At 42.4% G+C, this 12,336-nt stretch overlaps 1 protein-coding gene across 4 annotated transcripts in view; it reads left to right on the top strand.

Annotated features, from left to right (window-relative positions):
* The window catches only part of PCSK6 (proprotein convertase subtilisin/kexin type 6), a 164,843-nt gene that overhangs the window by 138,038 nt on the left and 14,469 nt on the right, over window positions 1-12,336 (top strand). For 3 of the 4 annotated variants that reach the window (XM_029066106.2, XM_029066105.2, XM_029066108.2), the window contains 4 exons: window positions 622-724; window positions 2,333-2,529; window positions 4,733-4,820; window positions 8,012-8,115. In XM_029066106.2, coding sequence (XP_028921939.1) covers window positions 622-724; window positions 2,333-2,529; window positions 4,733-4,820; window positions 8,012-8,115 — 492 coding nt within the window. Of the gene's footprint in view, window positions 1-621; window positions 725-2,332; window positions 2,530-4,732; window positions 4,821-8,011; window positions 8,121-12,336 lie in introns of all 4 variants that reach the window. The other variant, XM_029066107.2, reaches the window with a different exon arrangement.

The raw sequence follows: 12,336 nt of genomic DNA, 5'->3' as shown, positions 1-12,336 counted from the left end.
GCAAGTGTTTGCACATAGTCATTGAACAAAACTGCATAATGATTCAAATTAAACGTTTCTTCGAATAACATTGCAAATCAACCATTGATGATATCGACCAAGTAAAGAATAAAAAGCTTTTGGGGCGTGTGAAATGGGAAGCCTCTCAAAAGTAGCCTAACATTGGAAAGAATTCAGCATTTGAAGTTGTGATACAAAACTAAGCTAGTTTTGACCCCAGCTACCTTCCTGGACTGGAAACGGAAACAAAACTAGCTCAGCAGAGGGAAATCCTAAGACATTTTAAACACACGGGGTGCTTCAAGGATTTGAATTTCATAGAAATCAAATGTCCTGAGTGGAAATTTGTTTTTAGAGAGAGGAGGGTCACATTGGAGGGAAATTATAAGCAATGAAATAAAAGTAAGAACAAAACGAGATGACATCAGGAATGTATGAAGATCGTTTAAAAACAATGATAATACCTTGTACATGTGTGTGCCTTTCAGGGAGCCAGTGAGTTCTAAGGCTTCCCAAGACCCTTTAGTAGCTGTGTTGCAGGGTCTGGGAAATCCTTATGGATAGTTTTTGTTTAACCCAAAAGCATCTCTATGGATGAAAGAAAATACTTATGTCTTAAAGGTCCATGTCATCCGGAGTGTGGCGACAAAGGATGTGATGGACCCAATGCCAGCCAGTGCTTAAACTGCATCCATTTCAGTCTTGGTGGTGTCAAAACTGTCAGGTAATGGGTGAGAAATCCTTTAATTGTATTATTTCTCAGCTGGAGTGCCAAAGAACGAAACATAGTTTTCAATTTTTATTTTTTTTTATAAAAACACAATAGCCTGGGAATATTACCAAATGATCTGCGGTCTCAGTCCAGTGATCTCTCCACCAGACTATGAGGCTCTTTGTCAGTGAAACAGTCATTTGTGTGTGTGTGTGTATAAGGGCCAAAAAACTGGGAGCTTTTAGACAGTCTAGTTTGATAGCATTTGCAGAAAAATCTCTTTCCCTAGCAAATGATTCTTACTAAACATTTATTAATAATAATAATAATAGTTTTTGTGTTTAAGTACTTACTCCATGCTAAGCACTGATCTAGAGCCAGTAAAATCAGATCAGACAAGAGTCCCTGTCCCACACAGGACTCAGAGTCCAAGAGGGAGGGAGAACATTATTTTACCCACATTTTACAAATGAGTAAAGTGAGGCACAGAAAAGACAACTGATTTGCCCGAGCCACTAAGCAAGTAGGAGAGAGAGCCAGGACTAGTCTCCTACCTGGGTCTTGAGCTCTTTCCACCTGTCCACCTCCATTTGATGACATTTAAAAACTATTATGTGACAGATGATGTCGTTTGAGAGTGAAGCGTACCATCCTTCTGGTAAATTACACTACTGCCTTGGACCAAAAAATGACCCTGGAGTTAACCGCTCTATGAACAGGTAGAGAAGTTACATCCTCTGGACTATAAAGTCATTGTGGACTGAGAAAATGTCTTCCAACTGTTGTATTTTACTCTTCTAAGTGCTTGGTACAGTACTCTGCATACAGCAAGTGCTCAGTAAACACCATTAATTGATTTCAAGAAATAGAAACAAACTCTCACATGCATAAACCTGAAATAATAGCTGGGGATGAATCGTACATTTGGGATTTGGGAATTGGGACCAAAACTCCAGTGAGGCATAAATGTACATATCATTCAATTAGTCAGTTTTATTTATGAAGCACATACTGTATGCAGAGCACTGTATTACATGCTTCAGAGAGTGCAATCCAGCGAAATCGGAAGACTCGTTCTCTGCCCACATGTTCAATTTAATCTTAAAATAGCAGATTTTTGCTTAGAGTTCTTGCGAGCCTGAAGTCTGATTTGAAGTTCCTTATGGAATAATTCAGGACATGGACCCTCCTCTGTTAAAATCAGAAAAAAACAGTCCCAAGTTTTGTTTCTGCTTTATAATGGCATAGGATGTAAGATCCAGGGTTGATTCCCCTGCTCTGGACCCTATTTTCTTAAAAAAAAATTTAAAAAGCCTACAGTGGTTTAAGGCACCAAGAACTTTTATTCCTTTTTTTTTGTAGGTTTCCTGAAGCAACTGCCCATCTCTAGAGATAGGGTGCAAATCATTCTGAAACCCCTGATCACTCTTCTAATCCCTTAAAGGTTATGGTGGATCCCTGGTTTATTAAGAGTTGCCAGGATTTTTCCCAAATGAGCTGCTCTTTTTTCATATGGAACTTCCGTTTTAATGTGTCAGTATGTGGAAGTGAGAGGCGTGGCTTTTGGGTTGCTGTGAATAAAGCTATCGCTGTGGTTGTCTGATTACTCCTTTTCTACAGGAAGTGTGTGAATGTTTGCCCTCCAGGATACTTCGGCGATGCTACTGCAAGAAGGTGTCGGCGGTGTCACAGAGGGTGCGAGACCTGCACGGGCAGGAGTCAGAACCAGTGCTTGTCTTGTCGCCGAGGTTTTTACCACCACCAAGACACACACTCCTGTGTGAACATGTGTCCCGCTGGATTTTACTCGAACGAAAGTAAGGATTTAATGTTTGTGGCGCACGACCCGTGGATTTAGGCACTAGAAATATACAGCCAGCTCTCTGGTATTGTTCTTGTCTGTCTGTCTCCCCCGATTAGACTGTAAGCCCGTCAAACGGCAGGGACTGTCTCTATCTGTTGCCCACTTGTTCATTCCAAGTGCCTAGTACAGTGCTCTGCACATAGTAAGCGCTCAATAAATACTATTGAATAAATACTATTGAATGGTATTCAGGAGGTGATTCTCCGGTTTGAGCATGACCCTGCCCCCTTGCTTCTCCTTTCTCTTCCTACTGTATCGATCACTGGTATTTTCTGAGCATCTCCTCAGTGAGATTCACTTTAATATAAGCCGTTAGGACCGTAAGTCCCTCTTGACTTATGGAAAGGGAATTGGCATTTTCTGAGCATCTCCTGAGTGAGGTTCACTTTAATAAGCCGTTAGGACTGTAAATTCCTCTTGACTTATGGAAAGGGAATGTGTCTACTGACTCAGTTGTTTTGTACTCTCCCAAGCATTGGGCCTCATTGCATTTTTTAAAACGGCCTGGCCTACTGAAAAGAACACGGGCCCGGGAGTCGGAGGACCTGGTTTTCAGCCTCGACTCTGCACATGCCTGCTTGGTCAAATCGTCTAACCTTGTGTCCCAGTTCCCTTATCTGCAAAATGGAGATTCAATACCCGTTCTCCCTCTTAGACAGTGAGCCGCATGTGGGATTTGATGATCTTGTATCTAAACCAGCGCTTAGTACGGTGCTTTACACATAGTAAGTGCTTGCCATATACCACAGTTATTGTTATTTCAGTGCTCTGCATGCAGTAAATGCCTAACAAATACCAACGATTGATTAAGAAAGCACAACGAAGTGGGGCCCACAAGGATCTTACGTTCTAATGGATTACAATCCAGTGCTTTGCCTTCCAATCCTTTCACCGTGCAGAGGCAGGAGGAGAAAGTAGAGTCCTCCCTGAGCCCTAGCAGCGTGGCGTAGCGGATAGTCAGAAGGTCATGGGTTCTAATCCCAGCTCTGCCACTTGTCTGCTATGTGACGGTGGGCAAGTCACTTCGTTCCTCTGTACCTCAGTTCCCTCATCTATAAAATGGGGGTTGAGACTGTGAGCCCCATGTGGGACAGGGACTGTGTCCAACCTGATTTGCTTGTATCCACCCCAGCGCTTAGTACAGTGCTTGGCACAAAGAAAGTGCTTCATAAATACCTCAAATATAATGATAATGGTATATAATAATAATAGTAATCCATTTTCCTGCTGGGTTTGGGCTCAGGCTGGTTGATCCCCGCCACGTTGGGCCTCTTTAGGAGCTGGCAAGCCAAGGCAAGATGGAGCTATTGTCTCCAGCCAGTGCCGGAGCCCACCTGCAGAGTTGTGTGTCGATTCTTAAACAAACCCCAGCAGGCCTCAATCAATCAATCCCTCTGCCCTCAAGGAGCTTAACATCTAACCAGGGGAGGCAGATATTAAAATAGAGTTTAAAGCAGTATACCTAAGTACCGTGGCTCAGAAATAAGCTTTTCCAATTCTTTCTTCCCTTATGACGTCTTCCCTGAAAGAAAGTCTGGTTTGCGAAGATTGGACATTTTTGCTTCTCTTTCCCTTCCTAGCAGAGTTAATTGCCTGGGGTCCTTACTAACTCTAGGTTGTTGCCCAGCAAGCGTGGATCCCGCTGTAGTGGAATTTCGGGGCAAATTCTTCAATAAAGAATCCTTTGTAAAAACGTTCCCCAGAGCTTGTAATCCATTCAGGTTGGAAGTCGGCAGCCTTCACTGATCTATGTGTGACTCATAAAAGATTTTCAATTCAGTAAACTCACTCCCCCGGACTAGAAGATGGATCTAATCCTGTTAGAATTGAGTAGTATCAGGGCATTTTTCCTTTTAAAATGGGAAAATATGAAGTTTCGCCATTCAAATGTCTTAATTCTGTATGATGAGTTATGGAAAGATCTATGACTCCCTCATCTAACACCTGGTTAAGTGCTCTTTAAATCAGTCTCAAGCTATCAGTAGTCACTAATAAATGTGTAATCTGTTCTTGGAAAATGCTGCTTTCTGAGGAGCTATTCTTTCACAGCCTTTGAAGTGTTCATGCCTTCTGCTTCCTGAGTTTGTTAGAGCAGATGTTATGCATACTGACTCTTTCCCCCACCCAACTCCCCCCATTTATTTGCTTATTTTCAGGTCAGAAATATTGCCTGAAATGTCATCCAAGTTGTAAAAAATGTGTTGGTGACCCTGAGAAATGTACTGTCTGCAAAGACGGTTTCAGGTAAGATATTCATGTTATGCAGTTTATCTTTACATGTGTTGCCACTGGTTCTTGGCTTTTCTAAATTTTAAAAAAACAGCAGAGCTGTAGATTATGATGCTTTCTGTCTTCTGTCCCTAAAATTTTTGGTTCCCCTCAAAATCTGGCATGACAGATAGGGCAACAATTTTAAGTAATTTTCTCTTTGTTTCCTTGAGGAGGCAGAGTGCCAAGAGAATTTGTGAATTTTGTGATCTGAAATTTTTCAATGGATCAGTAAAACTAGCTCATAATAAAGCATTGATTTCATATAACCTTGAGAACCACGCCACTAGTTAGGACTTCATAGTTGAAAAAACCTTTTCTAAGTATTTGTTTATTCAATTAACATTTATAAGTGTATCTTCAATTCCCTTTTGTACCATGGAGGGCATTAACCACAAATTAACCCTTTGCACTCACTCCTCTAAGAGCCTCTTCTTGAACTGAACCAGAACACTGTTGTCTAGAAACCTGTAACTTCTGAGGCTGCCAACAATGTCGCTTTCTTCACTGTGAGAGGTTGAACATTATTGAACACGAGAATGACTGATAGAATTGCCATTCAGACTCAGCCACCAGCCACACCATCCTTGAGAGTTAATCTCTAGGACAGTGTTTCCCATCTGACACAGCACAGAACATCATTTGGTCCCGGTAGTTAGGATTCTCAGTATGCCTGGGTACGTTCACCGTGTTGGATTTACCTGCCGGAAAAAGGATCTCTGGCACTAAAGGTAGATCTGAAGAAAAGGTAGTTAGATGAATGACTTCTCTCTGGTGGGACTCAAGCAAGCTCTGTAATACTTGCCACTATCTGAAAAGTAGAAATGGTGGAGCCAGAAAATAACATCTACTCAGATAAATAAAAATGGAAAACATTGTCAGCTCTAATCCTCAGAAAGCTTTCTTTTATTGTACAATATCCTTTTAAGCTGTGTCTTCAAATCAACCTTGTCATGTTAAAGCATCCAGGGACCTGCCAGAAACTACTTTCCTCAGACCATCTATCTCTTCAGAAGTGTAAATTTGTAAGAAATGTTCCATGTGGGAATGTTAGTTATTAAAGACATGATTTAACTGTCTTTCACAATGGGCAAGGTTAAGATCCGTTTGTTGTTACTTAGGGTGCTTGCTAGAGTTGCCTCCAGATATGTTGTCTTAGTAGCTTTCCATGCTACAGAATTCACCAAAATTATTTGATGTTCAATATGGAAGTTTAGATTTGACATATTCTGGGCAGGCAGCTCGATATCTTTCTGTATTAGCAGCATTTAGAGTGCATCATGTATTTATTTAGTGGATTTAAATCTCTTGCTCTGAAGCAATGAGAAAAATATCAAAATGATCAATTTTACACATCCTTGGTGTAGAAGCCAACGCAACGTTGCACAAGATTTTGGTTTCTTTGATGTACTTTTCTAACCAAGTCAGCAAAGCCCAGTCTTATATCTTAGTAATGGAATTACACAGCAAGTGGTGTCACCCCTTGCCAAAAAATAATCTGGGTCAAATATTTAAAAGGAAATTCTGCTCACTACTTTGACATGCCACCTTTGAAAATTAGCCATCTGTTTATCCTGAAGTCTTGAACCTATAATTTTCAGAAAGCCGTGGCGTCTTTTTTTCCCCCTTTATAGTCCCCAAAGGGCCTTTAATTCCTTTTGAGTTGTGGTTTGGGATTCTCCTGCATGGGCAACGTTAGAGTCACAGACAATTTTAGAGCAGTCCTGGAGTTCAAGCTTAGACGCAGATCTCAGACCAATTTCAGACTGAGCCGAAGTCCCATGGTTCATTCATTCAATCGTATTTATTGAGCACTTACATCGTGCACTGTAATGCGCACTTGGGAGAGTGCAATGCAACAATAAACAGGCATATTTCCTGCCCATAACGAGCTAACAGTCTAGAGGTTCCTCTAGATTTAGACCCCTGCCCCACCACCTCTCCCTCTCCAACCTCACGGAGTAGTTTGGTTTGGAAGTTCCTTCTTACTTCTCTATCCATTATCCTCCATCTGTATAGCCCCTGAACCTTAGTTGATTCCAGGACTCGGCTGGCTTTCTAGGCCGCTCCAACCGAGACCTGTGACATTGCCCTCCATTCCACTGGCTAGGAATAACTAGGTTCAAGGGAGACAAAGAGGGAATAGTAACAATAATAATAACAATAATAGTATTTGTTAAGTGCTTACTATGTGCCAGGCACTGTATTTAAACTCTGGGATGGATACAAGCATGCAGGTTGGATATAGTCTCTGTCCCACATAGGGCTCACCGTCTTAGTCCCCATTTTACAGATGAGGTAACTGAGGCACAGAGAAGTGAAGTGTCTTGCCCAAGGCCTCACAGCAGACCAGTGAAAAAGCTGGGATCTTCCTAAGTTATTCTTGATGTCAGTAAACCACTGGTCTGATTCTATCTCTTTATTTTTGTCGTCCCTTCCTCCCCGCAAATGATAAAAACTTCCTTGAGTGGCTGAGATCCAAAGGTGACTCAATTTGCTTGTTTGATATGTAATATTCTCCTTCTTTTGGGTCATAGTTGAATTTGGAAAGCTGGGACCTACATAAATCGATTATTCAACCTGCAAACCCAATCCTCTGTGTGTTGGGAAAAGTCACTTCTTGTCACCGTCTCTATGGTGGCATCACTTCTGGGTGGGGGTTCAGAAGAGAATGGGTTGACTCTTTGGCTTCGGTCAGACCCAGAATGGATGATAATATGCCTCAACCCGAAACGACCCTAAATTACCAGTAGAGAGATGGCTGGGGCATTTTCGGGGATGGGGGAGTGAGCCCAACCCAAACTCATCGGGGTCATTTTCAGGGCATAGGGATCAGTCCCTCTGGCAATTCGGTGTTTAAGCAAGGTTTTAAAAGTCCTTTCGAGGTTCTGGATCCTAGTTCTATCTTTGCCTCTTCCTGAGCTCCCCAAGAGAATAAATTTGTTGTGGCAGAGATCTGTCTTTTATTTTGTTGTGCTATACTCTCCCAAGTGCTTAGTACAAAGAGCTCAGTAAACCCCTCTGTGCCATATCGCAGAATGTTACAGAACAGACAGCTATTTGTTAGCACTTTTTATGCCTCTTAATGTAAGGAGCTTAAAATACAAAGCACGAGAGCATTAGACTGTAGATACAAATTTGATTGCTTCTTTTTCCCCCTTCTCCAGCCTGGCAGGAGTTCGATGTATTCCGGACTGTGAACCGGGGACGTACTTCAACTCAGCTTTGATCGAATGTGGAAAGTGCCATTCAACATGCCATACCTGTGTAGGTAAGGTAATTATCGGCCAACAGAGGCTTTCATTTTCATTAGTACAAACAATCGTAAACTGAATTACTGGCAGATGAACAGGCTGACTTTTCTGAAAACGAAAAAACTAGTGCTTCACAGACTTGAGCATTTATTGCATTTTAAAAAAACACAAAGGGACACTTTGCACTAACGAGTGTGGTTTTCGGAGCGTTAAAAACCAAACCAATAATTTCTTTTAGTCTGAGAAGTGAATGCTGACTGTTTAATGCCTGCTGGCCCTCCTTGTGCTGATTGGCACCAATAGAAAAATGGTCTGGACAAAATATTGTTTGCTTTAAATATTCCAAGACCAAAAAAAATTGGATTTATGATATTTACTCTTACCTTTTTAAAAACCTAAATTTCATTTTCCTTTTCTAGTACCCTTCGTTTTGGGAGGTATTTTTGAGAGTCGATTAGGATTCCGCCACTCTCTTGAATATGAAAATTCATCTCTGAATTTGAGAAGCTCTGAGAAGCTCTGAGAAGCAGCGTGGCTCTGTGAGAAGCAGCGTGGCTCTGTGGAAAGAGCACGGGCTTTGGAGTCAGGGCTCATGAGTTCGAATCCCAGCTCTGCCACTTGTCGGCTGTGTGACTGTGGGCAAGTCACTTAACTTCTCTGTGCCTCAGTTCCCTCATCTGTAAAATGGGGATTAAGACTGTGAGCCCCGCGTGGGACAACCTGATTCCCCTCTGTCTACCCCAGCGCTTAGAACAGTGCTCGGCACATAGTAAGCGCTTAACAAATACCAACATTATTATTATTATTATTATCTCTGAATTCTGTGAAGAATGCTTTCATATACAATTTAACACATGGATTACAGCAAAATTGTCCTCCTTATGGAGAGAGAGAGACAGAGAGAGAGAGAGACAGAGACACAGAGAGAGAGTGTGTAGTGGTTTTATATTTTCCAGCAACCTTGTTAAGTTATTGTGGTTAAAAATTTGGACACATATCTCTGGGCATCTGGAGGGTAGTTGAATGACTAATGCTGCCTTAGAAAAGGAACGTGGATGAAATGTTGACCAAAGCAATTCAACAAGGAGCAACCCTCTAGTGGGTCACCTCGGAAATGTGAAGCTTCTGTATCTATAAATGACCTTGAAAATCTAATCACCAGCATTCCTACAGTAGTTGTAAGAATATCGTTAGTGTGCAGAGTGGCTCAGTTTTGGGTCCCCTTCTATTCTCCATGTACACTAACTCCCCTGGAGAATTCATTCACTCCCATAGCGTCAACTACCATCTCTATGCAGATGATTCCCAAATCTACATCTCCAGCCCCGATCTCTCTCCTTCTTTGCAGTTTCACATTTCCTCCTGCCTTCGGAACATCTCTATTTGGTTGTCCTGCCCACCTCAAACTTGACATATCCAAAACAGAACTCCTTATCTTCCCATCCAAACCTGGTCTCCCCTTGACTTTCCCATCACTGTAGATAGCACCATCATCCTCCCTGCCTCGTTGTTATCCGCAACCCGGATTTCTCATTCAACCCACATATTCAATCTGTCAGTAAACCCCGTTGGTTCAGACGTCACAGAATCGCTAAAATCCGCCCTCTGCTCTCCATCCAAAGTGCTACCAGGTTAATTCAAGCACTTACCCTATCCCACCTTGATTACTGCATCAGACTCCTTGCTGACCTCCCTGCCTCCTGCGTCTCCAGAGCTTAGAACAGTGCTTTGCACGTAGTAAGCGCTTAACAAAGGCCATCGTTATTATCTCCCCACTCCGGTCCATACTTCACTCTGCTGCCTGGTTTATTTTTCTACAAAACCATGAAACCCACGTTTCCCCATTCAAGAACCTTCCGTGGTTGCCCATCCACCTCCGCTTAGACTTACCATAGGCTTTAAAGCAGTCAATCACTTTGGCCCTGCCTACCTTACCTCACTGATTTTCTACTACAACTCAGCATGATCAGTTTGCTCCTCTAATGCCAACCCCATTATGCCAATCCTGTCTGGATTTCCCTATTCCTTCATGTACAGCAGATCATCCCTCTCCCCTCCTTCGAAGCTTTATTAAAGTCATATTTTTTCCAAGAGGCCTTCCCTGACTAAACCTTCATTTCCCCTACTCCCTCTCCCTTCTGCATCACCCTTGCCCTTGGATCTGTATCCTTTATAAATTCTGTAGTCCACCCATCCCTCAGCCCCAAAGCACTTAGGTACATATCTGTAATTTATTTTATTGTCTGTCTCCCCCTCTGGACGGTTAGCTCCTTTTGGGCGGGGAACGTGTCTACCAACTGTTATACTGTACTCTCCCAAGGGCTTAATCCAGTACCCTGCATGCAGTAAATGCTCATTAAATATGACGGATTTATGGATTGGCTTCAGTTTCTTCCCTAGATCTTGCTTTCAGGTTCAAATCATCCATCAGGTTCAGTGTTACTTTGTGCTTGACTGAGCTTTGGGTTAAATGCTCAATTTGTGTGGTCACCTGATTGAGTTATTTGTTAGAAAAGAATAGTATTATCATGTTAGTAGTAATAGAGATATTTATTATGTTAATTGCTGAAGAGGTAAAATGTGTGTTGTCACCGGCTGCTGGGTGGTTGGAGAAGTCAGGTTGATCCAGGTGGTGGGATTCTTTTGAGGGTGTTCATAGTGAATTTCAAGTTCAGAAATGCTCAGAGTATTCACTTACAGCAATTAGGATATTTCTCCAGCATCTAGGGGCCAAGGATTGTACTAAGTCCTGTGGTAGATACGAGAAAAGCAGATCAGACAGTCCTTGTCCTATATGGTTAGGGTAGAGATAGGAAGAGAAGGCATATTCCCACATTTACAGATGAGGAAACTGAGATATGGACAAGTTAAGTGATTTGTCCAAAGATACAAAACAGATCAGTGGCAAAGTTGAGACTATAACCAAGATCTCCTGACTACCAGTCCCTTAGTCTTCAGTTAGATCACACTGCCTTACGGAGTAAGCAAGGCTCGTTTTTTAGGAGAATCTGAGGCATCTGGCTAGCGAGGTTACCCAAGACCGAAATCTAGCCGGTGCTCTTTCCCCTACAGTATTCTCCTTCTTTTAATGATTCAATTTTTCATCATCGGACACTGAGACGTTGGCAAATATGAAATGCTTCTTAGTCCTAAATGAGCCCTTTTTCCTCCTAGAGCTGTCTCCTATGACAAGATGCCTAGGTTAAGTTCAGCGGCACCTTAGTCCATGTGAAAGATATTGATAATAAGCAAAACTGGCCTGCAATTTCTGAGAAAAGCCCAAAATCCAACAGGTTTAGCAAACAGTCAGGTGCTTCCTTTATTCCTATAATCTGGAAATGTATTTGCTGATCTCCATTTCAGTGTCGCACAATCCTCACGATCGAGATGTCCTCCCTGATGTATACAAGAATCAGTTAATGACATTCGTTTTGCCCGTGAAATATGAGGACAAGTGTACTCCTTGAATGAACATTGGCCTTCAGCTTTCTCCCTCCTGTTTATCCATTCCCTTCTCCTACTGTGCCCTAGCTCAATCTCCTTGCTCATCTCAACCTAATGGATTCGACCTCAATTCTTGCATTGCTGACCCCTTTCCCACATGGAACTTCCTCCCCTTTCAAATCCGACAAACCAGAGCTCTCCTCATCTTCAAAGACTTTCTGAAATCACCTCTCCTGCAGGATGACGTCTCTGATTAATTTCACTCTCCCCACTTTATATCCCCCTAACTGCCATTTTAGCACTTCAGTGCTACTGTGTGCCCACAACCTCCTCAATCCATGGTATGGAGGTTTTGTGCCCTAGTACTTAAGGATATCCTTCTTCCTCTTATCTGTAAATTACCTTAAATTATCTTAGTAATGCCCAGATCATTTTTCTAAACAAAGTTTAGTCTATGTCCCTCTACTCCTCAAGGACCTCCACTGGTTACCCCTCCACCTTCACATCACACAGAAACTCCTTACCGTCGGCTTTAAAGCATTCAATCAATTCACCCCCTCCTACCTTACCATGCTGATTTCCCGTACAGGTTAGGCCCCGCACTTCACCCTCCTAGCGCCAATTTGTTCACTGTACGTTTATCTCGCCACCAACTCCTTTTCCACATCTTCCCTCTTGCCTGAAACTCCCCCTCAGAGTACCACTCTCCCTACCTTCAAAGTATGATTAAGGTCACATCTCCTTTAAGAGACCTTCCCCGATTAAGCCCTCTTTTGCCCAATTCCCTTTCCCTT

Source organism: Ornithorhynchus anatinus, chromosome 5, assembly GCF_004115215.2.
Source record: "Ornithorhynchus anatinus isolate Pmale09 chromosome 5, mOrnAna1.pri.v4, whole genome shotgun sequence".
NCBI classification, from domain to species: Eukaryota; Metazoa; Chordata; class Mammalia; order Monotremata; family Ornithorhynchidae; genus Ornithorhynchus; species Ornithorhynchus anatinus.
The sequence above is the reverse complement of the archived record's forward strand: the minus strand, read 5'-3'. Positions and strand labels throughout refer to the sequence as shown.